The 27,700-nt window shown below is 55.1% G+C and overlaps 1 protein-coding gene across 4 annotated transcripts; it reads left to right on the top strand.

Moving 5' to 3' along the window:
* Positions 1-655: 655 nt before the first annotated feature.
* L3MBTL1 (L3MBTL histone methyl-lysine binding protein 1) lies at positions 656-27,649 on the top strand. 4 transcript variants are annotated; one of them, XM_040080180.2, is made up of 23 exons: positions 656-717; positions 5,677-5,866; positions 6,093-6,255; positions 8,368-8,591; positions 9,264-9,408; positions 9,543-9,681; positions 10,323-10,446; positions 11,054-11,141; positions 13,195-13,286; positions 13,878-13,982; positions 14,707-14,842; positions 15,325-15,416; positions 16,435-16,583; positions 16,668-16,744; positions 17,125-17,210; positions 17,767-17,877; positions 18,128-18,242; positions 18,489-18,588; positions 19,504-19,701; positions 19,990-20,036; positions 20,737-20,894; positions 22,289-22,351; positions 23,239-27,649. In XM_040080180.2, the coding sequence occupies exons 3-23, from the start codon at positions 6,120-6,122 to the stop codon at positions 23,371-23,373; spliced, it is 2,520 nt and encodes an 839-aa protein (XP_039936114.1). In that variant the 5' UTR covers positions 656-717; positions 5,677-5,866; positions 6,093-6,119; the 3' UTR covers positions 23,374-27,649. The 4 variants fall into 4 exon arrangements, with proteins under 4 accessions (XP_039936114.1, XP_039936112.1, XP_039936111.1 ...); XM_040080178.2 differs by having other exon boundaries at positions 16,432-16,583; XM_040080177.2 differs by having other exon boundaries at positions 15,316-15,416.
* Positions 27,650-27,700: the final 51 nt, after the last annotated feature.

The following is a 27,700-nucleotide window of genomic DNA, read 5'->3' as shown; positions in this document are numbered from 1 at the left end:
CCTTCCACTGTCACAGGTTGCTCCAAGCCCCGTCCAACCTGGCCTTAGCCACTGCCAGGGATCCAGGGGCAGCCACAGCTGCTCTGGGCACCCTGTGCCAGGGCCTGCCCACCCTCCCAGGGAACAATTCCTTCCCAATATCCCATCCACCCCTGCCCTCTGGCACTGGAAGCCATTCCCTGTGTCCTGTCCCTCCATCCCTTGTCCCCAGTCCCTCTCCAGCTCTCCTGGAGCCCCTTTAGGCACAGGAGGGGGCTCTGAGGATCCTTCTCTTCTCCAGGTGAACACCCCCAGCTCTCCGAGCCTGGCTCCAGAGCAGAGGGGCTCCAGCCCATCCACATCCCCCGTGCCTTAGTGAAGCAGCACTCTGTGGCTCTGTGCACCCCGGTCCCGTCTAACCCCGGCCGGTCCGGAGGGGTGTGTGGGTGTGTGTGTGTGGGTGGGTGTGTGTGTGTGTGCGCTCCCGGCGTTGCCATGACGACGCCCCCTTTTTCCCCGCATCCCCCCGAAAAGCTGCGGCGGGGCTGAGCGCGGCCCTGCGGATGCGGGCCCGCGCGTTTCCACGGCGACGGCGCGGCTGAGCCGCCCCCTCCCCGCGCTCCCCGCGCACACTCGGACCGGCCCCGCGCCCCTCCCGCTCCGCGCCCCCCGCACCCCGGGCCGGGCCGGGCCGGGCAGCGCCGCCGGGGGCTCGGAGCAGCGCCCGCCCGGGTGCAGGTAAGGAGCGCGGCCGGGCCGGGCTCGCCGCGTCCCCGTCCGGCGCCGCCGCATCTCGCTGCCCGCACGGGCGAGGCCCCGGCCGGGCGAGCGGGGCCGGGCCCGGCGCTGGGTGGGGGGAAAAGCGCCGACATCTCCCGTGGCCGCGGCCGGAGCCGCGCCGAGGGGCCGGGGCCGGGGCCGCCGCAGCCGCGCTGCCCCCGAACGTCGCCGCGCTGCCGGCCCGGGCCGGGCTCGCGTCCCGCCGGCGCTGCGAGCTGCGAGGCGCTGCCCGGCCCCGTCCGCAGGGACCGTGCTGCCCTGCCCGCCCCCGGAGAGCCTCTCCGGGATGGCAGCGCCTCGCACGGGGGACGCCTGGCCGTGGTTCTTCGCGTGTTTTTCGAACGCCGGGTGAGCAGGTGCCGTCCCGGAGCCCGCAGTGACACCGCTGCAGCCCTGGACAGGGCCCTGCAGCCTGGAGGGCTTCGGTCCAGTCTAGCGGTGCGCAGACAGCCCGGGCCGTGGACGGGGTGTTCCGCATGGTCCAGGGCAGGTCCTGGATTGATTTCTTTACTAGTTATAAAAGAAAATAAAATACTGGACAGTTAATAATATGTTGGGGTCAGCTATCCATCCTGTTTAGATGTTTCAGTCTGTTTATAAGTGTGGGAAAATATCCCGACTGTGCGGGTCCGGATGGTGAGCAGGACTGGAGCTCTCAGGGGGCGCTGGGAGGTGGGTGTGGCTGGCCCTGTTGTGCCCCTCGGAAGTGCCCGGGCTTCAGGCTGCCTGCTGGCCTTGGCATTCAGCTTGGATGGTGGCACCTTGACCCCTTTGGGGTGGCACATGGGATCTCTGGCAAGTGCTCGTCCTCCCCACCTGTGGGTCTAAGCCGATCCACAGGCCTAAAATCTGGTCCTGGTGACAGTGAAACTCCTCGGGACAGCAGGTGACACCCAGCCTGAGTGTCTCTGGTTTGTCATCTGTGTCTGAACCTAAAGCTGAAGGCGGCTCGTTGCTTTATTGCCCTTCTCCCTCTGATCTCCATTTTCACAGAATCTATTTGCTCTTTTGAAATGTGTAACATGAACAGCCTCTTACTGCACAGAAAGACATTTCATCTGGTTTTGAGATGTTGATAAATTCTATGGCCCACTCCAAACCTCACCATGTCGCACAAGAACCCAGGAGCAGAACTTTGTGGCCCCTGGTTTGTTCCAGAGGAGGCATTTGCTCCTGGCTTTGGAGCAGCAGTCAGATTTGGAAGGGAAGAAGTGTGTGATTGTCTCTCTCCACTGGGCCTCCTGCCTGTGCCAAGGGTGTTCCTGAGTGCTCCCATGTGTATACAAAGCAGGTATTTTCTGCAGTGCCATTAGTCTCCTAAACACCTGCCCTGGGCAATGCCAGAAGACAGGGGAAGATTCAAGGGAGCAGCTCGCAGCCCCGCAGGTCTCTGTAGTGCTCTGGTGTGCCACTTGCAGTTTTAGCATGATCTCAGCTGGTGGTCTTTCTTAAAGGCTCAATTTTGCCACTGGAGTTAATTAAAAGTCCATATCTCAGCTGATGGCAAGGATGGGGAAGTTCTCTGTTATGGCTGAATAAATTCCTGGAAAAAATAATTTATAGAATCTCAGGCTGGCTGAGGCTGGAGGTTCCTCTGGAGGTCACCTTGCCCAGCCCCTGCTCCATCAGAGCCACCCAGAGCCAGCTGCCCAGGATGTGTCCAGGTGGCTTTTGAGTCTCTCCAGGGATGGAGACTCCACCATGTCCCTGGGCACCTGCATCAGTGTTTGGCCACCCTCCCAGTGCAGAAGTGTCTCCTGAGCTCAGAGGGCCCTTTCTTTGTGTCACTTTGTGTCACTTTGTGCCCCTGGGGCTGTCCCTGGCCCCGTCCCCTCTGCAGCCTCCCTCCGTGTATTTATCCTCAGGGATGAGATGCCCCGAGCCTGCTCTGCTCCAGGCTGGGCAGTCCCAGCTCTCTCAGCCTCTCCTCATGGCAGAGATGCTCCAGTCCCTTCATCACCTTCATGGCCCTGTGCTGGACTCTGTCCAATATGTCAGAGGGGAAGGATCCCCTCCCTTCACAGCTCCCAGTGCAGCACAGGACGCTGCATTGCTGCAGGAGCATTTTGCTGGCCCATGGGCATCCTGGTGTCCAGCAGGACCTTTCCTTCCAGCTGGGCGCCCTCCAGCATGTATCAGTGCAGGTTTTAAGAATATTTAAAATTCTGAGAAGCCACAAAGTATTAATATTGTTTGAATTAGACTACTTGGAGCCAGTTTTGTGATGAACAGAAATGCCTCTTTCGGCCAGATCGTGCTGTATAAAGCGCTGTCGGGGCTGTGCAGCGGCACCATGCCGGGAGCTGCTTTTCTCCATGCTCTTCTGTGGCCTGTTGCATGCAGTGTGTCCCTCCTCTTCCCATGGAGTGGATCATTCCCTGGCTCTGGATCATTCCCTGGCTCTGCCGTGCTTTGGTGAGAGGGTGAGCGTGAGGGTGTGTGTGAGGCTGTGGCAGAGCTGGAGGTTTGTGTGTACAGCAGCCCTAGAGATGCTCTGCAGGCCCCAGGGTCCCTGCTCCGGAACGTGGCTGTGCCAGCACCCAGTGATCCCTGTTGGATGAGCTAAACATCTGTGAGCAGCAGAGGTTGTCTCAAAGCGTGTGTTTTGTGGGCAGTGTGTGCACAGGCTGGTGTCCCCAGCTCTCGGGAGCTCAGGGTGGCCGGGCTGTGCTGTGCTGACAGCCTTCCCTGCTGGGTGAGGCGCCGTGCAGGGACCCCTTCTCTTTGTTTCCTGAACCTGAATGTTTGTCTCTGACTGAGATCCCTGACCAGAGACACTGATCCTGCTCTCAGAGCTGGTTGGAATGGACTGGTGGGGTCTGGCTGCAGACAGCCTCCATGTGCACAGTCCTACCCTTGCACAGCACAGGATCTCAGGAGCAAAGCAGGAGGGAGCAGAGCACTACCAGATGAGAATTGTCTCGAAAAATTCCACCTTCCAGCCAGCACATTGTGGTGTTCTCTGGAGGGACCACGTATATGTGTGTGCAGCCAGGGTTTCTTGGGGTGGCTTTCCTCCTTCCTGGCTTTTCCAGCCAGGGATCCTTGGCTGTCCCTCAGCAGAAGGCAGAAGTGAGAAGTGGGTGTGAGGAATGGATGGGCAGCTGGCTGAGGAGAGGAGCTCACCTGCTCACTCCCTCTGTACGATGTGGAGTTACACCCAATACCAAGACAAATGGAGAGCTCAGGGCCTCACTGTTAGGGCCAAAACAGCTGCATCTCCACTGCTGCTCTTCTAAAAGCTGGCTGGGGAGGGGTGGAGGGGGGTTTGAAAGCTGCTGAGCAGTCTGAATCTGGTTTGTCTGGGTGGGCAGAGCTTTATCAGGTGTCACTGGGACATGAGTAGGCCAAAAGCTTTTTAAGACAACAGCTAAAAAAAAAAAAAGAAAAGAAAAAAAAAAAAAAAAAAGGAAAAAAACATAAATAAAGCTTTTGTTCAATATCTAGGGCAATGAGCAGAACAAATCATAGAATATCCCACTGCAGCTGAGGGACGGATGAGGGGAACAGGAGGCCCAGTTTGTGGTGGAATGATGGCTTTCTTGAGGTTGTAGAGGATCTGTAAGATCACTGAGTCCATCAGTAGGGCAAGGCTGTGGGGTGGATGGGCTCCTCTGCCTCTTGGAGGCTCCTCTGAGCTAGGCTGCCCCAGTGCTGGGATGTGCCCTTGGCTGCAGTGAGGCCTGTCCCAGGAGGCTGCTGGAGGAGGGGTTGTCTGGAGGTTAAGGCCTAAATTTCAGTTGTTCAGCTTTTCCAGTTTAAAGACCAGCACCACAATCTGTAATCCAAATCCATTCTGTTCACCCTGAACTCACAAGAGAACCAGTGTCCACAGCCTCAGCCAAGCCCTGCAAGGATTTGGAGAGTGAACTGAATATCTCAAGCTGGAAGGGGCACATAAGGACTATCAAGTCCAATTCCCTGCTCCTAGTGTCCAGAATTAAACCATAATGTTGACTACTGCTTGGCATTTTCTGTGGAAATATTTCCTGTTGTGTTTACATCAGAGACTGTGAGAAATTCAGGTGAAGCATCATGAACCTGAGCACTGGATCTAGTTATTTCTCTTCCTTTCTAGGCATTTCCAGCCCCAAGTTCTTTTGATTTTTTAAAAGAGACAAAAGTTCCCACAAAATGAGGAATCGTCCTTGAAATATTTGACCCAATGATGAATCAAGGATTGACTGGATTTAAGAGGCAAAAAAAGCAGATAGATTCCTACTGGGTATTAGGAAGCACTGAAACAGGTTGGCTACTAAACTCATTTTGGCTTTCACTTGGAGGCTGGTGTTCAGATTAGTTTCTCAGTTCCTTCAGTTGTCCTGACACTTAACATTGCTTTTCTGCACCTGCAGAGCCTGAAAGGTCTGTGCTGTTCGCCAGTTGAGCATCAGGTGTTTCTGGTCACAAACTTGACAGAACTGGGAGAAGTACATCTTCCCCTCAATGTGATCACACCATCCCACTCTGTGCCCTCTGATTGTAACACCTTTATCTGAATGTCTCAGCTTTTAAAATTCCAGACTGTCCTTTGTAGCCCAATTCGGCTTCATCAAAATGAGTATCCTGTTTTCCACATGGATGTCTTCCCTTTCAGATTCAAATTGCATCAGAAGGGGCCAAGACAGGACCGTGGTCATCTTTGTAGCCCTGCCTCCGTCCTGGCAGCAGGTGCTTTGGAGAGGGTGCTGCTGCAACGTGGAGCCCCTGGGCCCATGGGTGGGGGGCTGGTCACAGCCACTGAGGGCCAGTCGTGCCCTGGAGGCCCTGACTTGTTGCTTCCTCCCTGAGATTCGTGGCTAGACAGGTTGAGCATCACTAGTCCCATGAGAAACTCAGGTGGGGTACAGGGGACATCAGGTTCTCCCCAGTCATACCCCCAGTAACTCCTGTCACTTGTGAAATTCTCTCTTGCAGCCAGTTAGAAGATCAAGGGTGATACTCCAACGGGAGAGCTGGAAGGGGACCTGCAAGGAACTCTGCCTGCTCCAGGGTGGGATTTGGCAGCCCTCAGTCACAGTCTGTTGGAGCATTGTAGGCCCCTGTGGGAGCCAGGAGCAGCTGGTGGTGGATCTGTCGTACTCGTACCATCTTATGGTGGTGCCAGGTGAGAAAAAACCCTCAGCATTGGCAGGCTCTGAGCTGGGACCTCACAACAGGGGCTTTCATGGGTCGTGTTGATGCCAGCTGTGACCTTCATGTGGTTCCAGTGGATCTTTAATACCTCTTGAGGGGGTTTCTGCTGGGAGAGACCATCCTGTGCAGTCACTTCCTCGCTCCTTTGTTGTGTTTATAGTGGAACCCAACTTGATTTCTTCCCTGCTGCCCTGCAGGGCCTCGCTGTGTGCCCAGGCAAGGTGATGGACAGCAGGGGGGAGATGGAGGTGGTGAGGAGCACCAAGGGCAGTGCTGCTGGGGAGGTCAGTGTCCACGTGGTCACCACCGAGAGCACTGTGCAGAGCACCCACCTGCCCACCACTGCCTTCATCATACCAGGTATGTGGGGCAGTCCCCTCCAACTGCTGCCTCCCCAGCCTTGATAGCCCACACTCCCTGTGCAGCTCTGCTCCTCCCAAAGCTTGGGAGGCAAAGCCAAGCTGCTGTTGCCATCTTGGACGTTCTCTGTGGCTATCCCACATCGTTTGGACTGTTTGTGGTCAATCAAATCTTCCTGAGCTTTACACTGAAGCCCTGATGTGAGGGGCCCTGAGCCAGAGCAGCAGAGTGTGCTGGGTGCCTGCTCTGCAGGGCCACGGGCTCCTGGGCTGCTGCATTAGCATGGAATCCCAGAACAGCTCAGACTGGGAGGGATCCATAAGTATCATTGAATCCAAAACCCTGCTCCTGGCAGGGTTTAGGCTTAGACCACCTAAAATTAAACCACAGGGACTGAGTATTGTCCAGACACACCCTGAACTTGGCACTGTGACCACTTCCCTGGGGAGCCTGTTCCAGGCACTGAGCAGCCTCTGGGTGAGGAACTTTTTCTTCCTGTCCCATCTGAACTTCCCTGAGGCAGCTTCATTCCATCTCCTTGGGTCCCACTGCTGGTCCCAGAAGGGGAAATCAGCACCTGCCCCCCGGGAGGAAGGTGCAGACAGCAATGGGGTCACCCCTGAGCCTTCTCTCCTCCCAGCTGAAAGGGCCAAGTGGCCTCAGCTGCTCCTCCCAAGTCCTGCCCTCGGGACCTTTCACCATCCTGGTCCCCTCCTCTGGACACAGCTGCAGCCCTCAGATGTCCTTTGTGTGCTGAGGGGCCCAAACTGTCCCCAGCACTGGAGGTGAGGCTGCCCCAGGGCAGAGCAGGGCAGGGCAGTCACCCCTGTGATGTCCCCTGGGGCAGGGCTGGCCCTTGGGGCTGCCAAGGCACTGCTGGCTCCTGTTCCACTTGCCCTCAGCCCACAGCCCCTGAGCCCCTTCCTCAGGACAGCTCTCCAATCTTGCTCCCCAAGTCATACAATTCTTCAGGATTATCCCATCCCAGGTGCAGAATCCAGGTCTCACTCTTGTTTCATGCCCTTGGTGATTGGATTGCCCAGCTCCCTGGTCTATCCAGATCTCTCTGTGAGGCCTCTCTACCCTCAAGGGTGTCCATAGTTCCTTCTAATTGAGTGTAATTGATAAACTTACTTAATGGACATTCAATTCCTTCATCCAGGTAATTTATGAAAAGTTTAGGAGCACTGGCCCTAAACCCTGGGGGACTCTACTGCTCGTGGCCAGCAGCCTGATGTGCACCCAGTTCCTGTAAGGCTTTGAGCCCAGCTGTAGGATTCCCATCATCCAGTTGCTCACCAAGAGGACAATGGACCAGATGAACTCTGTACTGGACACTTTGTCCAGAAGGATACTGTGAGAGGCAGTATCAAAGCTTTGCTGAAATCCTAAAAACCCACATCTATTGGGTTTGCTTGGACAGGTAGTGGGGTGAGCTTTCCACAGCAGGAAATTCAGTTGTTTTAACCAGGACTTCCCCTTGTGAACCTGGATGTGACCAACAACTGCGTTGTCTCTCCAGTGTTTTTCAGTAACTCCCAGAATAACCTACTCCATGATTTTTACAAAGCACTGTAGTGAGACTGACAGGCCTGTAATTATCAGGGTCATCCTTCTTACCCTTCTTGAAAATTGGGACAATTTTGAGTGCAGCCGACTGGTGTCATTTAGGAGGTGTTTGAGCAAAGCATGGTTGTGTGTTAGGTGAGAGCAGGGGTGTTCTCTAGAAGCAGAGCTCCCAATTTTTCCTGGTGCCTCATTTCTCACTGCAGAGAGGCTCTCAGTTTGCACAGTGTGTTCCTTGTAACTAATGTAACTAAACTGGAAGTTGCAAACTCCTGTCACATCAGTGGACCCTGGGCACAGAAAGTCTGAGATCAGGCTGAAGTAGGAACCCTTGAGTATGGATAATGTTGGTGCCACTGCCCAGCATGAGCCTTTACTGGCTGCAGATTTTTTGCATCACTCTGCTTGCTTTGTGCTTTGGCCCGCAGCAGAGCCCTCACCCGGGAGACCATGTTCTCTGGATTCTGGGCTGCCTTTGAGCCTTGTTTGCATCGCTGAAGTGTTCTGTGTATGCCTCTGGTTGTTTGTCTTTCTTCCTTTCTCAAGCAAGCGCCACTGCCATCAACCTTCCCACGAGCACCTTAGAAATCCAGCGGTTTCCCCGGGAGCCCCAGAGGAGCGCAGGGGCCGAGAGGCCAGAGAGGGGAGCAGGGAATGAGCCCATCACAGCTGCTGTCATTCCCCAGATCAGCGGGGTGCAGACCTGCAGCACAGTCCGTGTGCTGGAGTGGAAAGATGGGGTGGCAACTTTGCCTGGGAGCAACCTGCGGGTAAGTGTAGCCCTGGGCCACTGGGTTTGACCCCTCTGCCTGTCCCCACAGCTGCTTGTGAATCCCTCAGCCTGTGACAAGCAGGGAGCACCAGGATGTGCCGTGGCCTCCCTGCACCCAGCTGAAGGATCCCTCAGCTGCTCCAGCGCTTCTCCTGCCCTATCACCCTGCCATGCTGGGAGCTTAGCACAGGGCTGACAGAGGTGCCTGGGGGGCTGCAGCAGCTCTGCCCTGCACAAGGAGGCACAGGGTGCTACGTGCTGTGCAGGACATCTTCCCTTCCAAACTGTGCTGTGGACTTGGCTCTGCCCAAGCTCCTGCCCTCACCCTGGGAGCAGTGGCCTTGTGCTCGTCTGGGGTACCCTCAGTGCATCACAGCTTGCAGAAAATGCACCCATTTCTCAGCTGCTGCTCAGCCTCAGGACACCTCCTCCTCCAGCCACCCAGCTGCCAGCTCCAGCTGGTGCTGGTGTCACCTGAGTGCTCAGCACAAGCTGCAGGCAGGGCACCTTCACAGGGCTTGGGGTGCTGTGCTCACCTCTGTCCTCAGAAGAGTTGTCCTCTTGTCAGACACACTGACGACCAAAGCATGTCCCTCACTCTCAGACCAACCACCCAGTTACCTGTCTGTCCTCCTTAACTCTTTTCCTTGCTTTTTGTTCAATGGTACAGTTCCGGATAAATGAGTACGGGACGCTGAAGGTGGTGAGTGCTGATAAGATGCCTCCTGTGGAAGCTGTAAAGGAGGGTCACACAGAGGAAGATGGGGACTCCGAGGTAGCACTCCCCAGCAGAGACAATCCCACTGTGGCTCAGGGTAAGGGCGCCGTGGTGGCACTTGTGGGGTGGGTGCCACCATCCAGCAGATGCTGTCTGTGTCTCTGTGGGCGAGGCAAATGTCTCCTGTGTCTGCTGTCCTTCCTTGTACCTCACTGCTCCTCTGTGTCCCAGACGTGCCGGAGCAGCCCACGCTGCCGGCAGCAGAAGGCCTGTGCCACTGCGATACCTGCGGCCGCAGACACGTGTGGGACGGGGCCCGGGACGGCAGAGGCTTCTGCAGCGAGCACTGCCACCAGCAGTTCAAAGAGAGGTAAAGGAAGGGAGGGTCTGTGCCCTGCAGAGCCTAATCCATCCCTCTGCTCTCCCTCCGTGCCCTGCTCCACGTGCTCCGGCTGGGGATGTAAGCGCATCTGCCTCTGGCTGGTGCTGGGGGTCCCGTGTGTGCCCCTTGTTTCTGGGGGCAGGCTGGGGGAAGGAAAACTTCCCAAGGGAACAGCAGGAAGCACAGGAGCCAGATTTTCTCCTGCCCAATTTATGGCCTTGTAAACACGTATCTGCTGGAGCAGGAGGTTGCTGCAGTGGGGGCATCCAGGCTGAGCAGCAGTGGAAGGCCACAGGTCACAGGGGCATTTCCAGCCTACTCCTGATCAGTGTGTGACTCTCAGGACTCGTTTTCCAGCATCTCTGCTGCAGCTTAGGGCCCTGATACTAAACTAGATCCATCCCTGCGTTCATGTTTCTGACACACAAGTGTGTGAGGGTGACTCTGGCCCATCCCTGGCTCTAACCCTTAGCAACTTATGTGCATACATCCATCAGGAGTGGTGGGAGCACGTGTGAGTAAATAATGGGGAGACGGTGATTATCCAGCAGGCCCTCCCTTACTGACACCCCAGGCAGTGTCACCGTGCTGCACTCGCTGCAGTGCTTGGCCCTCCTCCCTCTGTGCAGGTCTGTCATCGTGGAAAACTCTGCCAGCAGCACCAATGCCACTGAAATCCTCAAGCCTGTGAAGAAACGAAAGAGGAAGGACTATCAGAGCCCCTCGGAGGAAGAATATGAATCTGAGCAAATGGTAGGCAAAGGCAGGGAGGGGGTGTGTGCAGCCAGTGTCCTGGGGGCTGGGACACTGGGACACTGGGACACTGACAGCCCAGTTTGCTCACATCTCATCATGCTGCTCCGGGCTCTGTCAGCTTCAGGTCAAACGGGAAACGGGCTGGCCAAAATGCCAAAAAGACTTGAATGTGTGGAGAGGAGGGCTCCTAGCTCTAGGCTGGTTGTTTGGCATGTGGAGCACTGAGGCCTGGGCTGTAGTGCTGAGCACTCTCAGCCGCTCTCTTGAGTCTGGGCTACCAAAGTAAGGGCTGAAGGAGAGGCGTGTCTGTCTGTGTGCTGGGTGTCCTGAGGAAGGGAGAGACTGACACAAGGCAAGGAAGCTCTGCTTGCCAGTCCTGACTGTAGCAGTCCAGTCTAGGTGTGATTGCTACCAGTCAGCACCAAAGTCCCTGCAAGCTCCCATCATCAGATTCTCTGGCAGTCCATTTCTGGGCCAGGCATTGGTCAAACCATGGACCTCATGGAGGGGCACTATGGCCCTGGACACTGGTGTGAGGGTACAACACACAGCCAAAAACCTCTGTGTGGACCTGGGTTCTGTTTTTTTCTGCTCTCATGTCTAGGAGGAGAAGCAGGAAGAGAGGAAAAGCTCTGTGGAGGACTCTGCCGTGAGCAATCTGGAGGCCGAGGCATGGAATGGGAGCCAGCATGGTACGGAGGGCAGGGTGGGCGGTGGGGTGAGCGCTCCTGCTGGGGCTGGGGGGGTCCCACTGCAGGCTTGGACCCTTCTGGTGCTCCTGAAGGATTAAACACCTACTGCAATGCACTGGCACGTGGTCCTGAAGGCTTGTGAGCTCCTCTGCTTGCTTGATCCTGCTCTCTCTGTCTCTTTCCGTTTCTCTCCTTTCCTCTCTTTCTCTCCATGGGAAGAGGGCACCCCTACGGACACGGCACTGGCCCGTGCTGGACAGAGCTTCCTGTCCCTCCCTTTGGGAGCTCAGTTTGTTTCTGGCTCGTGGACACTGTGTTTGCTCCCAGGGGCACTGTCCTGAGCAAGAACAGGACTGCACCACGTGTGGCTTTGCCCTCCTTTGGGATGGGCTCATGGGGAGCTTCCCTTGTGGCATCAGGAGCTCACAAGTTTGGGAGCTGCTCCTGTAGGTGTGGTGCCACTGAAGCCATGTGCTTTGGGGTTGTCTCATCCCGTGGGGATCTATTTTGAGACTGCATCAGAGAACCTAAAAGCAGAGCTGTCGACATGGAGGGAGATAAGCTGCGGGATGCAGTGTTTGCTTGGTTGGTTTTTTCCCTGCAGTGTCAAGGAAAATGTTGGGAAACACTGAAAATAAACATTTATGGGAAACCTTTTGTCTTTGAGTACTGAAGGTCATACTCAAAATAGTTTAAAAATTAAACTGTTCCAGCTTCATACTCCTCTCCATATCCAAGTGCAGGGACAGTGGCAGGGGCCAGGTGACACTAACCCCTGATGTTACACTGAGTTAACCACCATTAAAAAGGAATCTCAAATCTCACACCTGCTGCTCACTCTGAGCCCTGAGCATGTAACCTTCTCTGCTGCATACAAATAAGCAGTGATGAGCTTTGTTACTTCAGCATTTTATTTTCTCTTGTTTTAGAAGTACTTCAGCAAACAAAATACACACCTGGATGCCTCAGTGCAGCAGTCAGTGTACGCTCTGACTCTTGGTGTATTTGCCCCAGAAGTGCAGAACTTGTACTCACAGATCCCCCAGCCACTCCTGGCACTTTTTGTATGTTCTAATGAATAGTAAAAGTGTTCTTCACTCTGAAGTGTCAGCAAAGCAAGGTTAGTCACCTTGCTCATTGAAGTTCAGCTTTAATTTCTTCCCTAGGTTTCTGGGTTTTTCCATCTCCTCTTCCCCTAAGCCCAAAGAAGGAAGGAGTTGGTCTGTTTGGTCTGTTTTTCCCCTGCATTTGTGGCCTGTCCTGCCTGAGTCTGTCTGCTATGGCTGACCTGTAGCTAGGAATTCCTCAGCAATGGAATAGGCACATCACCCCTGGAGTCCCTTCAGCTGCTGCAAATTAGGGAGACAAGCTGGAGAGCAAGCGACTCGGGTTGTGTCTCATAGGTCTTGGGCAAGGCCTTTGTGACCTTCACAAGGGCATGAAGGGTCACCTCCCTGCCTATGAAGAGACAATGCTATCTTCTTTGTCATATGGGTAAATATATCTCTAGGGCATCAGAGTGGCCTTGCTGTGCCACAGGAGCTCAGGTGGCTGTCTCAGAGCAGAGGATGGCAGAGCTGGGATGTGAGCCTGCTGCTGGTTTGACTGTCTGGGAGCTCCTTGCAGCTGGGAATGATTCCCAGACCTCTGCATGGATCCTGCTGGCTGCCCCAACTCATCCTGTATGGACATGGCAGATGTTCCAGCTGGAGGAGGGTCTGATGTTGCAGAGGTGTCCTGATGGCTCATTCCTCACACTCCCTGGAATCCCAGACTGGTTGGAAGGAACCATAAAGCCCATCTGGTTTCACCCTCTGTCATGGGCAGGGACACCTTCCACTAGCCCAGGTGCCTTACTAGGGCAAGTCACAGGACATTTGGGTCATGGGGGCTCCTGGCTCTGCCCCTCATGGCGCAGCCAGCCTGGTTTGCTGGAGAAAGGGCTCTAGTAGGATGGTGCTGAGCTTTGCAGGGGTGCAGGACCCTGTGTGAGAGCAGGGCAGGGCTGGAGTGGCCCCTCAGCAGCGTTTGTGTGCGTTTGTGCTGCGCTCAGGTGCCAGTGAGGAGAAGAAAGAAGGCTGGTCTTGGGCGTCCTACTTGGAGGAGCAGAAAGCTGTCGCTGCCCCTTTAGATCTCTTCCAGGATGTGAGTTGGGATTTTCCTGTCTTTTTCCCTCTCTCATCTTCTCTTTTCTTTCCCTTTTTTTTCCCACCCCTCCTCCTTTTCCTCTCTTCCTTGCTTCCCTGTTTTGCGTGACTCTGAGCAATAGCCAAGCTCGTTGTCAGCTGGAAGTGACCAGGCAGCCTCCAGTTTTGATTTGTCCAGAGTCCCACTCCCCAGCAGGGTGCTGGCCCCCATCCCAAACACCCCACCTTTGCCTAGGACACTGCTGTGAGTCTGGCAAGGTGGTGGAGCCTTTTCAGCCCTTCCTGGAAGCCAGGTGGGCTCTCCTGAGGCTGTGCTGCGAACAAGTCAGGTCTGTGCTCCACTGCCCCAGCTGCAGCTTTTACCCCAGGGATGCCTTGCCTTGCCAATAGCAAGAGATGTAAATCTGTAAGGAGGTGAAACACTGGGTTTCTTCTATGGGAAAAAATTAAAATTTGGATGACAGCATAACCTGTGGCCCACAGTTTCTTGGTCCCAGCAGCTCCCATTGCCTGGTGGTTACTCCCCTGATGGGTTCCAGACTCAATTCCCTGTGTTGGTTTTACATTGTAGTTTAATTTTTATTTCCAGTACCAAGTAGCTTCCCAGCACAAGAATGGCTTCAAAGTGGGGATGAAGCTGGAGGGGATCGACCCGCAGCACCCATCTATGTACTTCATCCTGACAGTGGCTGAGGTAAGGAGCCTCCAGTGCCTGTGTTCCTTGGTTCCTCCTGGCTCCTGCTCAGCCAGAGGCTCTGGGGCAGGGGAGGTGCTCCCAGCTGGCCCCTGGAGGAGACAGATCCTGTCGCTGCAGGAGATGAGCTGCTGCTCCAGCACCTCAGGCAAACAAGCAGCGAGTTCCCTGCCAGCTTGGAGGGACAGGACACAGCACTGTGGAGCTGTGTTGGTCTCTCTGTCACCCTGACACAGCACAGGGGGAGGTCTGAGCCCTTGAGATGGAGGGTGTGGAGGCATCCCACTGCCCTTCCTTGTGTCTGTGCAGATCCACTTTTCCATTCAGCCACATGGCAGCCGAAACAGCCTTGCCTTGCAGAGCTCCCCAGGCAGGCAGTGTGGCATTTAGCCAAAATCCCTGCACCAGCATCTTCCTGGGCTGCAGAAAAGGAAGTATTTGCACTTGCTGGATCCAGCAAGATGCCCCACCATGGCATTTAATGCACCAGCCTGAACATCCCTTCTTTGGGCTGGCTTGTTGGTGGCTTTGCACTGACCTTGTTCCATGCTGGACACCCTTTGGGACCGGTTTGTGCCTCCCAGTTTGGGCACTGGCCTGTGATTGACTTTTGGCTTCCCAAAGTGACCCATGCTGAGCTGGTGTGTGGGAGGGGGTGTGATGCTCAGCCAGGGGCAGCAGCAGGTCTCATGGGCCTGTCCTTCTCCTCCCTCCCTGCTGGCAGGTGTGTGGTTACCGGATGCGTCTCCACTTTGATGGCTACTCCGAGTGCCATGACTTCTGGCTGAATGCTGACTCCCCTGACATCCACCCCGCTGGCTGGTTTGAGGAGACAGGGCACAAACTCCAGCCCCCCAAAGGTAAAGAGTTAATTCATCTCAGGGGATGGGTCCTGCTGAAGGAAGGGGATGAAGAGTGGGCCAGATGTAGAGCTTGATGTGGAGACAGGGTGGCTCCATGGGGCCAGGGATGCTGCTGTACTAGGGGAATTCCACAGGACAATATTTCAGGCACCCACCTCTGCTTGCTCACATTTTGAGGAAAAGCCCTGTTGTTCTGGATCTCCCAATGCCACCAGCTGTGCTCCAAGGCAGAGGCAGGACCAGAGGAGGAGCTGTGCTCTGGATTTCCACTCCACTGCTCATGTTACCTAACATCCCTTCAAAACCACCCATCAGTCCTCAGACACGAGCTTTGGGCATCCCAGGGCTGCTGTAGATCCTGTGTGCCTGCAGCAGGATATGCTGGCGGGATGACAGTGGGTCAGGGATGGCCAGGCTCACCCTCACATCCTCCTGGCTGTGAACTCACTGCTCTCATTTCTGTTCCTGAGGGGTTGTAGGTTATAAGGAAGAAGAATTCAGCTGGACAAACTACCTGAAGTTAACAAAGGCTCAGGCAGCTCCTAAGCACCTCTTCATGGTCCGAAACACTGTGAGTAGCAGCATCTCCTTCCTGCCAGAGCCTACAGGTTCAGCTGTGACTCTTCCCCTCCAGCTGAGCAAAACGCTTCCACCAGCACTGGGCTTTGCTTTATCCATCCCACACCCCTCAAGCCCACAGTGCTCAAGAGCCAGGAGCATGTGGCACACTTTGCTGCTCAGGATCTGTAGCTTGGACACTCATTTGATATGCCCAGAATTGGTGCTGGTCTGGTTCTGTTTCATCCAGGTTGATCTCATGGACAATTAAATCTGTTACAGAAGTACTGGTGAGGAGAAGCAACTACTCATCTCAACAGTTATTTGGCTAAAAATACATCACTTAATGTTTCATAAGTATAATTCGTTTGTCTCTGTTCTGTGTCTTCGTTGTTTCTGTGTCTGCCTATATTTTTTTTTCACATGGAAGCTTGGATAAGGAAAGTGGGAATATAGGAGAATGAAAATGTTGATCGTTCCTTTGTCACCTGCAGAGGAACCTCATCCTACTGGCAAATCAGCCTCCCCAAGTTATTTATTGTTCATTGCTGCAACAGCCCCACCAGTGTGTATGATGCCGTGTTTTGCACAGAGTCTGGATCCAAGAAATAAAGGCAAGGAAGGGAGAAGAGCCCCATCCCAGCTCCTCCTGCCATGCCTGAAGCATTGGTCACTGCTGACTGTGACCACAAACAAGTGTTTTGGGACAAAATCAGAACTAGTGTCAATTGGAAGGGGGTTTTTTTGCCTCTTGGAATTTACTGCTTATAGAAGATCCTGAGGGTCTGAAGATCACTTTTTCTCTTTCTTTGTGTGGCCAGGCTAAGTTATTGTCTCCTTCTTCTTTCCTTGCACAGCAGCACACTGCCCATCTGGGAGTTTGAGTGGTCCCAGGCCTGTCTGGAAGTCAGAGTGGGTCTGGTTTTGGGAGGGTTTGGGCAGGTGCCTCATTGCAGCAGGCTTGGGAGGTGGTGAGGAAGGAGCTGGGGCTGCAGCTCTTAAAAAGCCCTGCCCCTCTCTCCTGCCAGCAGGAGGCTTCCCCAGGCTTCAAGGTGGGCATGAAGCTCGAAGCTGTGGACCGCATGAACCCTTCCCTGATCTGTGTTGCCACAGTGACTGACGTGGTGGACAATCGCTTTCTGGTGCACTTTGACAACTGGGATGATACTTACGACTACTGGTAAATGCACAGCGGCTCTTGGGGGACCAGGCTGGAGAGACAGCCACAGAGGGCCCTGTGTAAGAGCTTTGGTATGTTTTCTAGGTGTGATCCCAGCAGTCCATACATTCACCCCGTTGGATGGTGTCATGAGCACGGCAAACCCCTCACCCCTCCTCAAGGTGGGTCAGTGATCACTCAGGTGCAGCCTGGGAGTGCATCCCCTCAGGCTTCCCAGGGTGGCGTGGGGGCACAAACCTCCTGAACCTCCTGCCAAGGCTCCTGTACACATGTTCAGGTGCAGCATGCTGCTTGTGTTGGGCCAAGTCTCCACTCAGAGATACGATAAGGACCCCGGCTGTCTGTGCACACCCCTCTGTTTCTGCTTCCTTGTACCGTGGGTTTCCTAGTCCATGAGCAAATAGCAGCACTTCTTGGTGTCTCTCAGGTTCCCATGTGCTTGGCACAGACTTGCTTGGCTCTCAAAGGCAGTGGGGCATTCTGGGGTACTTTCTGACTTCCTGCAGGCAGTGCCTCACTTTCTGCATCTTCCCCCTTCTAGATTATCCTGATCCTGACAACTTCACCTGGGAAAAGTACTTGAAAGAAACTGGAGCATCTGCTGTCCCAGCTTGGGCCTTTAAAGTGGTGAGTGTCACATCATCTGCTCCACCTCACCTGGGCAGGAATGTGGGTTTTCTTCATTGTCAGGTCTTTGCTTTTGTGACAAGTCCAGTGATGTTCTGTATTCTGCTGCCACAGGCCTAGGCTTTGGATCGACACTCAGGGTTCAGAAGTCGGGGCTGTTCTGGGCAAATAGTTCAAAACTGGGAAAAAAGAGGAGTATGACTGTGCCCTCAGCTAAACAGGAGCTGAGTGATGGGAGATAATTTAGGTTTGCTTGATTAGTTTTTGTCTCAAACTGCACCACTGGCAGCTGTGTCCAGCCAAGCGTGGTTGCAATATAGATCCCCAAAATATGTCTCTTAAAGACCTTCTTCCCTGGGGCACATCTTGTTAAAGACAGCTCAAATGCAGGGAGCCTGTTCCTGTTTTCTCCTGTTGCCACTGTGAGCTGGGATGGCTCTTGCCTGGCCAGGCCAGGGTTGGGAGCTGGGCTTGAGGAGAACACAGTGCTGGGAAAGCTGCTGATGGGGCAGGAGCCTGAAGCAGGACCCTGCTCCCCCTGACTGGGCTCTTCCAGCGCCCACCCCACGGCTTCCTGGTCAACATGAAGCTGGAGGCAGTGGACAGGAGGACTCCTTCCTTCATCCGAGTGGCCAGTGTGGAGGACGTGGAAGATCACAGGATAAAGGTGGGTGCTGAAGCGTCAGTGCTGAGCCTGTGTCCAGGCACTGTGCTGGCTCGCTCCCGCCCTTCCCAGCTCACAGGGAATGCTCTCTGGAAGCACAGTGTGCCCAGGTGGGCAGGTCCCTGTGCCTGGCTCCAGCCTTGTGCTGCACTTCAGCTCTAGCCTGCTGGTTGCTCTCAACTCAGAGGGCTCCAGAGCTCCTCAGAGAGGTGAGCTGGCATTTGAAGGGTGACCCCTCTACTTGCTTCCCCAGGTCCATTTTGACGGCTGGAGCCACGTGTATGATTTCTGGATTGATGCGGATCATCCAGACATCCATCCCATGGGCTGGTGCTCAAAAACGGGACACCCACTGCAGCCTCCTCTCAGTAAGTGCTGCACCTGTGTCAGCTCCTCCCCAGAGGGCACGAATATGCCAGACACCACTGTCACTGCCACCTGCCCGTGCACAGAAATGGGAGGGCAGGTTCTGGCTTAGAATGGGCGGGGAGGAGAGGCCACTCCATGGATTTGTCAGTTTGAAAAGCCCTCCCGGTTTGGTGCAGGCAGGGAGCCCGGAGCCCTGGCTTGCAGCCTTGACAGCCTTTCTCCTGTTCCTCTCCTCCTGGCTGCAGGGCCAAAGGAACCAGCCTCCTCTGCCCATGGGGGCTGCCCAAGCCTGGGCTGCAAGAGCATCCCTCACTCCAAGAGCTCGAAGTACAGCTTTCACCACAGGTGAGCTCCCTGGCATGGCCCAGAGGAGCCCAGCTTCTTCCCTGCCAGGTCGGGCCAGCTCTTCCTCTGCTCCTCCTCACCTGCTACCCCTACCAGCATCCGGCCTTTCCCCGAACTCACCCCACTCCTGGCCCCCTGCTCCACCAGGCCAAGCCCTGGGGCAGCACCAGGACCCCAGCTGGAGTAACCCCTGTGAGCCCCTCCTGTGCTTGTCCTGCAGCCCCAGAGCCCCTGAAGGTGTCCTGTGTGTCCACCTACCATGGGCACCTGTGGGCTACGGAGGGGACAGTGCAGATGCTGTTCACTGACACCAGCTGAGAGGATGCTGTTCCCCCTACCCATCTTGGATGCCTTTCCCTGTCAGGCTTTGAGCTGGGGAATTCTAAGAAGGAGCAGTGCATGGGTTCACTCAGGCAGTCACTTGAGGGACCTTTTCCAGGGGAAACCAGGCTGGGTCTAGTGCCAGCCGCAGCACTGGGCTGGTGTCAGGAGGAGCCAGTATGGTGGAGTATGCACAAGGATGGGGAGGGCAGCTCTGCCTCCTGGGGGTTTCTCTGCTGGCCATGCTCCTGGCAAATGCTTACTGCTCGCTCTGAGAATGGGCTGGATGCCTGTGGGGACAAGGGAAGATGGAGACTCTGGGAGCCCCTATGAGCTGCTCCATCAGCACACTGGTGCCTGGCCCAGGGTTGCAGGGATGCCAGAAGGCCAAGGATTGTACCTGGAGCGACTGGCTGTGCCCTGCCCCTGCCTCCAGCAGCCTGGCCTTGGGAATTCGCTCAGCCCATCTTTCCTCTGCCTTCCATGGCCAGGGCAACGGCTGCCCATGCTCGGGGGCAGAAGGGTGGCCCTGCTGGCTCGTCCCCAGTGCTGCTCCAAGCTGGGCCCAACGCTTGTGTCCCCTCTGTTCTCTAGGAAGTGCCCCACACCGGGCTGCGATGGGTCAGGCCATGTGACGGGGAGGTTCACAGCCCATTACTGCCTCTCAGGGTGCCCGCTGGCAGAGAAGAACCAGGGCAGGCTGAAGGCTGACTTGTCTGACACCGAGGCCTCAACTCGCAAGAGGAGCCCGATGGGTTTCCCTCAGCGAAAGAAATCTCGGCACCATGGGAGGTAGGGGCACGGCCAGCAAACCCTGTGCAGGGAGGGCCCCTGTGCCACCACTGCCCACCTGGCAGGGGTCACCAGGCTGCAGAGGCTCCTTAGCCTCGGTCCTGCCAGCCCTGCCAGACACCTCTCTCGCTTTTTCTTCTCACGGTTTCTGGCTTTGGCTGTCAACCCTTTGGGTCAGGGTCCAAGGGGTCTCTGCTCCCACTGCCAAGACGTTGCTCTAGGCACTGGGGAGGAGGGCCCTGGGGCCAGTCCCAGCTCAGCCGGACATCAGTCTTCCTGTCTCTTTAGAGGGAGACCTCCAAAGTACCGGAAGATCCAGCAAGAAGACTTCCAGAGTAAGTGCCATCCTCTGCCATGTGTCATTGCAGGGCAAAGCTGGAGGAGCTGGGCTGCGAGGGGTGCTGGGGGCAGGTCTCCTTTGGCTCACCCAGGTCCTCCCCAGTGAGGGGCTTGTGGTCAGCTGCCAGAGTTACCATTGATAAGGGATGTCCCTGCCTTGTGCCAAGGCTCACAAAGCTTCCTCAGTTTGGCTCTGGGGTTATGGCTGGGAATCTTTGAATGCTTTAGGGCAGGGAATTAGGATCCTCTCTGTGGCAGTGTATTTTCTGTGGTGCTTTGTCCTCTTCAGACAGGATAGTGGGAAGTTGTGCCCCAAAATTTCATTGTGGTTGTGAAGTGCCAAATTATCGCTGCCACACAGAAACTGATGCTGGACACTTGGCTTGGCATTTAGTTCTGATGCCTGGCAGAAGCAGGTGCCTGATGTGTATGCCATCCAGCATCTCTTTCACTACGGGCTGTCCTGCCACCTACCCTACTGCTGGGAGTGAGTGGAAAATGAATGATTAAAGGTCATGTGAACAAGGCAAAGCCAAGCTTGTCTCAACTTCTTTCCCCAGCATCCCTAATCCCACCTAAGTGAAGACTTGGATACACTGACACCCTGTTGACTCAAGGGACAGCCACTAGCTCTTGATACCTGCATGGGATGTTCTCGTCCTTTGCCTTGTATCACATGTTGTGCTTTATCCTCAGCTATTTCTTCAGACAATATGCACCAGTCACTCTTCATGTCCGCCCTGTCCGCCCACCCTGACCGCTCCCTGTCCCTGTGCTGGGAGCAGCACTGCAAGCTGCTGCCAGGGGTGGCTGGCATCACAGCAGCCACGGTGGCCAAGTGGACCATTGATGAGGTGAGGTGCTTTGGATGGCTTCGTGCTGGCCCCTGATGTGCTGGTGTGGCTGGGAGCACCCTGCCTGTCTGTGCAGCACCGTGGCACACGCACCAGGCATTTCAGCAGCCACATCCCTGGGCTAGCAAGGAGGGGTCTTCTGGACACATTGTCACCTTTGTTCACTTTCTTGGGCTGCTGTGGTGACCCTTGTTAAGGCCTGAGTAGGCGGAGGAGCTCTGGCACCAGCCCCAGCATCCCCTGCCTGCTCTCAGACACTGGCACAGGCTGCCCAGGGCAGTGGTGGAGTCATATTTTGGTTTGGAAAGACAGGTGTCTGCCAGGGAAAGCTGGAGCTTCCCTTGGAATGGAGAATGTAAGCCCTCTCCCTCTGAATTATTATAATTTTGCAATTAAGGGGCTTTCAGGCAAATATATGGGAATAGGAATAACAGTTCTTTACTATTTATATTAAAAATACAAATGTAATGGTACAAAAAAGCCGAGCAAACAGACAAACAAAAAAATCCTAGAAATACTGACAGAGTCAGGATAGAACCTGACACCCTGTTGGTCAGGGTGTTGGGAGCAGTCCAAATGAGTCCTCCTGGAGTGACAGAAGTGGTTCTGTTGGAATTGAGATGATCCTGTAGAAGGGTCCAGTGGCGGCAAGATGAGTCCAGTCTTCCTCTGGGAATCCAGTGGAAAACAGACTGCCTTGGTGTTCTGACTCTCAGATTTTATCCAGGTAGGAATGCTGGGCTCCTCCCACTGGGTGGAGCATCTCCCAATGGGATGATGTAATTTTATTAGTCATGCGTTGAGCCTTAATGGCCCATTAACAGCAGATATCCCCTGGAGGGAGGATGGGTCCTGGAAGGGATAAGGAACCCTGCCCCACCAGGTTTAACAGCTGCCCATTAACAGAAGATACCCGCCCCCTCCCCCCTGGAGTTACGAGGAGTGGGTTATACAAGAGATAAAGAAAAACACCTCCCCAGCCAGTTTCAACAGATGGCAAACAGAATACACACTTTTGGTTACATACTGCAACCCAAGACAAGTCACCATCCCTGGAAGTGTTCAAAAGGTGTGTGGATGTGGCACCTGGGGACGTGGCTTAGTGAGTAGTGGCCTTGGCAGTGCTGGTCAGTGGTTGGCCTCAATGATCTCAGAGGGCTCTGACAACCTGAATGATCCCCTGATGTCTCCATTACCCCCTGGGTCCCCCACAGGCCAGTGCCTGTGCTCAGGGCCAGGGGTGGGCTCTGGCATGGGAGGGCAAAGCAACTGCAGCCTCTGTCCCAAGAGCCCTGTGGCACCTTGCAGGGCTTAAAATATAAGGATGAGGGCTCAGGGTGGGTCTCCAGCCAAAAACATTGCTCTGTCTTGACATTTCTCTTATTTATTCCAAGGTTTTTAGCTTTGTGCAGACTCTGACGGGTTGTGAGGACCAAGCCAAGCTCTTCAAGGATGAGGTGAGAAGGGCTGGCAAATCAGAGAAGGTGGTCAAGGACAAATAGCTGTTTGCCACCAGGGCCTGGAGAAACTGGCCGGTGGCAGTGGCTTGCTGCTGGATGCTGAGGGCACATCCAGCACCTGGCAGTGGTCCTGCCCTGCAGCCCCACTGCATGGGAGTGTGCAGCCGCCTGGCTGTGCCCATACAGGGCAGGAGGGGAGCTGCTGACCCCGAGGGAGCTGTGCTGCCCTGTTCCCCCAGCATGGGGGATGGAGGGACCCTCTGAGGGGATGTGGGTGCAGGGAGGAGGAGGATGGTGCTGCAGCCTTAAGAGCATCATTGCCTCCTGAGGAGAGCTGCTCCTCCTCACTCTTCCATCTTTCCCCCTCTGCCCCTCACCAGGGCGTTTTTGGACCCTCTGTGGGCAGGTGTGGTGGGGGTGGCTCTGACACCCGGGGCTGATCCTGGGCACTCCGAGTACAGCCACTGTCACACCCTGTCTGGGAATGACCCCTGTGCTTTAAGGATGCTCAGGCAGGCAAAGCTGACTAGGGCAGTGTCCACAGGGGCTGGTCCCTGGAGCAGGGAATGGATGGCTGCTTGCCCAGAGCAGGTTGTGGTGGCTCTGTGCTGGGACTACGGGGCTCCAGCACAGAATCCCAATCTGGCCGCAGTGTGAGCTCCTGGGATGGCCCCTGGAAGGGCATTTGCCCCTCTGTCCTATTGCTGGGTACGTGGGCTTCCAGCTGGGGTTTCCCTGGGGCAGTGTGGGAATGCTGCAGCTGGCCCCTGCTCTGCTCTCTGGGGTCATCTGTGGCTCCTGCTCAGGTTGTGCTGGTGCTGGCTGTCCCCAGGAGTGCCAGCCCAGGTTTGCAGTGAGTGTCTTTGTCCTGCTCTCCTCCCCAGATGATCGATGGCGAGGCATTCCTCTTGCTGACGCAGGCTGACATCGTCAAGATTATGAGTGTCAAGCTGGGCCCAGCACTCAAGATCTACAATGCCATCCTCATGTTCAAGAACGCTGATGACACCTTAAAGTGACTTCTCTTGGCCCATCGGGGATCCTCCCTCATCACTGGTGCTGCCAAACTGTCTGGTCATGACAGAGATTCCCCCAGCCGACCGCAGCTTGTCACATCCTGCTCCTGTCCTCCCAGATGCCACATACCCACTCTCCCACCAGTCCATCTCCCATCCTCTTCCACGCTGCCTCCTGCAGCGCTGGGCCCAGGCTGGCCCCAGGCCTCGGGGGCAGTTGCAGGGAAGGAGGGTGGACGTGGCACTGGCCCATCGTAGCGCCACAGCTGCCCCCATGTCCTGCTGTGCCTGCCCTGGGTCAGGGGCGCTGAGGGCCAGAGGAGCACTGTGGAGGGTGTCACAGTGGGGGGCTGACACCTACTCAAGTCACCCAGGCAGGTGAAGGGACTGGCTGCCTGAATCCATGCTCACGCCCACTTAAAGGCTGCTCTTGCCTTTGCTCAGCAGCTGAGAGAGATTTGGGGCTTTTCCCTCAGTGTGATCCTCTGGGGGTACTTGTGCTAACACCATTTCCAAGGGACATTCTTGAAGGAGCTTCTGCTCATTTTGCCTTTTTCTCTGAATTCTTTTGACTTTCCCTTTATAAGGCCAGTTGATGACTGCTTTGCCCCTGCACTGCACTGGAAACCAGTGGCCACCTCTTGCCCCTTCAGGAAGCAACTGTCCTGGCTGCTGTTCTGCCCACAACCAGTGCCTGTGCTTTATTCCTCTATCCTGGAAAGCAGCAGCCCCATGGCCCTGCCAGGCCAGGGCTGGCTGGGTGCAGAAAAGGCTCCATTTCTTGCGCTTCAGACTGTTTTGTCCAGCACTTCTCTGGGAGAAAGGATGCTTGGATAGCTTGTTCCCCTTGCACCTATTAAAGAGTCCCTTACAAAGAAAGTCAGGCCCTCTTTGGTCCTTGTTTTAGGATCAAGGCCCTCTCTAGAGTGGAGACAGCTGCCAAGGACAAGAAGCATCCATTGCTCCAATAGGCAGATCCACAGTTGCTTCTGAAGGCGTTCCTGAGTTGGCTGAGTTGATTCTGCCAAGATGCCTTCTCCCCCCTCTTTGCCCTCACAGGGCACCCTGGTTTTGCTGTCTGAAGAGCAGGATCTTCTGCTGTCCCTGGATCCCTTACCTGCAGAGCTAAAAGAATTCCGGCACTTAGCTGGTTTGTTTCTGTCCTTTTCAGAACATAGCACCTTTCCAACAGGGCCACAGGCAGTTTGGGAATGCTCATGTAACACTGTCCCTTGTAATGGAGGAGGGACCAAAGGGCTGCTGAGCCAGAAAAGCCAACATTCCTGGAGGTCCTGGCAGAGTCCCAGCAGCTTCTGATGGGGCCCTGTGCCTCCTGGTGGTCCCCACACTGCTCTCCACAATCCATCACCCTGGCACACCTGATGTGGGAGCTGTTGCAGCTGTGCCTGTGCAGTGCTGGAGGATGGCCACCTGCCCAGGGGCCCAGTCCCAGGTCTGCTTCCTTTCCCATTCCCAAAAATGACATACCAGTAAACCAATTTCCCCCCTTTCCCAGTGCCCAGCCAGGGATGCAGAGATGTGAGCAAGTGCACCAGCAATGTGTCCTGGAGCAGCACTGCTTTGGGAGCCGCTGTCACATCTACGTCAACCTGTTTGAGGCTTCCCATGGAAATGTAGCATTTTGACTCTGTTACTGAATATTTGGGGTCATGTTTGACCTGTTCTTGAAGTGTCTGCCACTTGCTCTTCCCACAGGACTTGCAACTTATCCATGTCTTTGTTTTGTCATTGCTTGGGTTTGATTTAGGCAGCTTTCCCTCTCCTTTCTTTTTTTATATCTTTGCATCTCTTCAAGCACTGCAGCGTGGCCAGCTGTGGAGAGAAGGAGTGGGAATGAAAAGCTGTGTCCCTGGGTCCCAAAGTCACTCCACAAGCCACCCTTCATCTGCAGGAAGTGGTGTGGAAGTTGGTCTCTTCAGCTGATGGAGAGTCTCTTTCTGGGCCACTGTGTGCTGGAGGAGAAGAGGAGGAGCCTTGGGACCTTCAGCTCGGGCTGTGGACAGTGCTGAGATTTTTTTCCAGGTGTGATCTGGAATGAAAAGGCTCCCTCACACTGCCCTTGAACTTGCAAGGACCCATTTTAGGAAAGCATCTCATCTGCGGTATTCCCACGTGTGAAATCACTCCTCCTGCTGGGGAAGGGACTGAGCACCATCCCAGGGTGCTGGGAGAGGAGCTACCCAGGCATCAGATCTGAAACTACAGTGAAGGGGGGAGAGCCTTGTGTCTCACAGGGCTCCCTGCGACAGCAGAGGTGATAAGGAGTTCAGAAGGTGCTGCTGAAGAGGAAAAGGAGCCATGAGCCGAGCCCTTGCCATCCCCCAGGGCTGGGTACAACCAGCGCCACCGGCTCTTGCTCTACTGTTTGGTGCAGCCAAGCTGTGCCCTGCCTGGGCACCAGGCACACTGGCAGAGGTGCATCCCCGCACTGTGCCAGCCACAGCACTGCCTGCCCCGGGCTCTCCTTACCTCCCTCTTAAAAACAGCCATGACCTGAGCCAGACTGCCAAGGTGCTACCCCTCATCTGGGGGGTCTGGCTGCAGAGCTGGAGCCCAAATCCCCACTGAGTCTGAGCTGTGTGCTGGGAGCAGCTGCCAGGACCACCAGTCCCTCTGGAGGGGTGGTGGGAGAAGGGAGGTGTGTCACACACCTGCTGAATTGAGCGTCGCTTCCTCAGCCTCTCAGGCTAATTTACCTGTTGGGGTACAAAGCTGTTGGATTTGTCTGGGTGAGGGAGTTACAGGGTTTGTAGGTGGTCAAGGGCTATTTACTGTTAAAACGTATAACCTTCTGTGTCCTTTAAAACCAAACCCAAAGCATCGTGTATGTGTGGATGGGTGATTGTGGGAGTACCATGCCGCCATTCCCCCTGCTGTTGGTGTGTTGCTGTTTTAGGGTGGGGGTCTCTGGGGCTGTGGAGGCAGCAGACGCCCATCCCAGGGTCTCGTGTGATGTGTCTTCTGTGAGCAGTTGTCCCTGGTCCCAGCAGGGAGGCCAAGAGAAGGAAGGTTTGCTGCACCCTGACGTTGGCAGGTCCTCCATCCCCACAGAGCATTGAGTGGGAGTCCCCCCTCAGGGACTGTCAAGGACAGCTGTGACCAAGGCAGAAGCACCAAAGTTTTCTGTCCTTCTCCTGTTGCTTGACTAGTTCAGGGGCATTCACTGCCATGTCACTAAGAAGCCAGAGAGGACAGTGGGCTGGGTCTGGCCCACAGATTCCCCTCTGGGACCTTTTCAAGAGATGTGACTGCAGCCAGCATTTCTAAGTCAATGAAGAATTCTTCAAGTCAAATGTTTTTCTGAGTGGAGGTCCCCAAGTCTCTGTTTCTGCCATTCCTGCCCCTGCAGCTGATGTTGGCAGGGTTTAGATGGAGCCATGGGACAAGTCCCACTACGTGCTCCAGCCTCAGCTATGGGATGTCTTCTGGGGGGGCCGGTCTGTGGCTGACTCTGGGTGCATGGGAGCAGCTGGAGCCTTTTGGAAAAATGTTTCCTTCTCCTTATGGAAATGGGCAGCACTGGGACAGTGCGAGTCAAGGTCTCCATCTCCATGAGAACAGCAAGCCTGGAACTCAGTAGGGAGGGCAGGTGTGCCTGCCCCACCAGAGCACAGCTGCCTGCCCTCACCTTCCTTTGCTGCTTTCCATGGTGATCACAAGCACTTTCAGAAGAGAAGATCACCCTCCAAATGGTCTAGGAGGGCTGGGGATTCGGGCAGCTCCTACTTGCAGAGGCACATCTGTGCATGTGGGAGCAATGAGGGTGTTGGAGGAGGAACCAGGAGAGGGATGTGACTTTGCCACATGGGTTCCTCACTCCTCATCCTCCAGGAGAGCTCCTCGATGCAGAGAGGGAAAGACAGGAGGGCTGCAGCTTGTCTCCCTTCTTCCAGCCCAGCCCTTGTCTCTGCTGACTGAAGCTTGCTCGTCCTTGGAGGGGGGAAATGGGGACCATATTGTGGAGGGAGTGTGATTATGATAACAGAAGCTTTTTTGCACTTTCATTGATTTTGCACTCTTTCTTAATTTCTTTTTTTCTGTGTTTTTGATATCAGCGCCTCCTCTCTGTGTTTTCATAATGAAAATCCTTCTGTTCTAGCCAGTGCAGCTATTCTGGAACTGTGTGTCCTGAATGTACAGAGATTTAAAGGTTCTATATATATAAATTTATAGTGGCACAAAAGTAAATTTATATATATAGATGATGGTGTGATGTGTTTTGTCAGTGTTTTAAAATAATAAACGAATGTGAGCAACAGAGGCCTGTGAAGCAGGAGTGGTCACTGTGCTGTGGGAGCGGTCACTGCAG

This window comes from Hirundo rustica, chromosome 16 (assembly GCF_015227805.2).
Source record: "Hirundo rustica isolate bHirRus1 chromosome 16, bHirRus1.pri.v3, whole genome shotgun sequence".
Lineage (NCBI taxonomy): Eukaryota > Metazoa > Chordata > Aves > Passeriformes > Hirundinidae > Hirundo > Hirundo rustica.
Note: the sequence above shows the minus strand (reverse complement) of the source record. Positions and strands in the feature narration are given on the sequence as shown.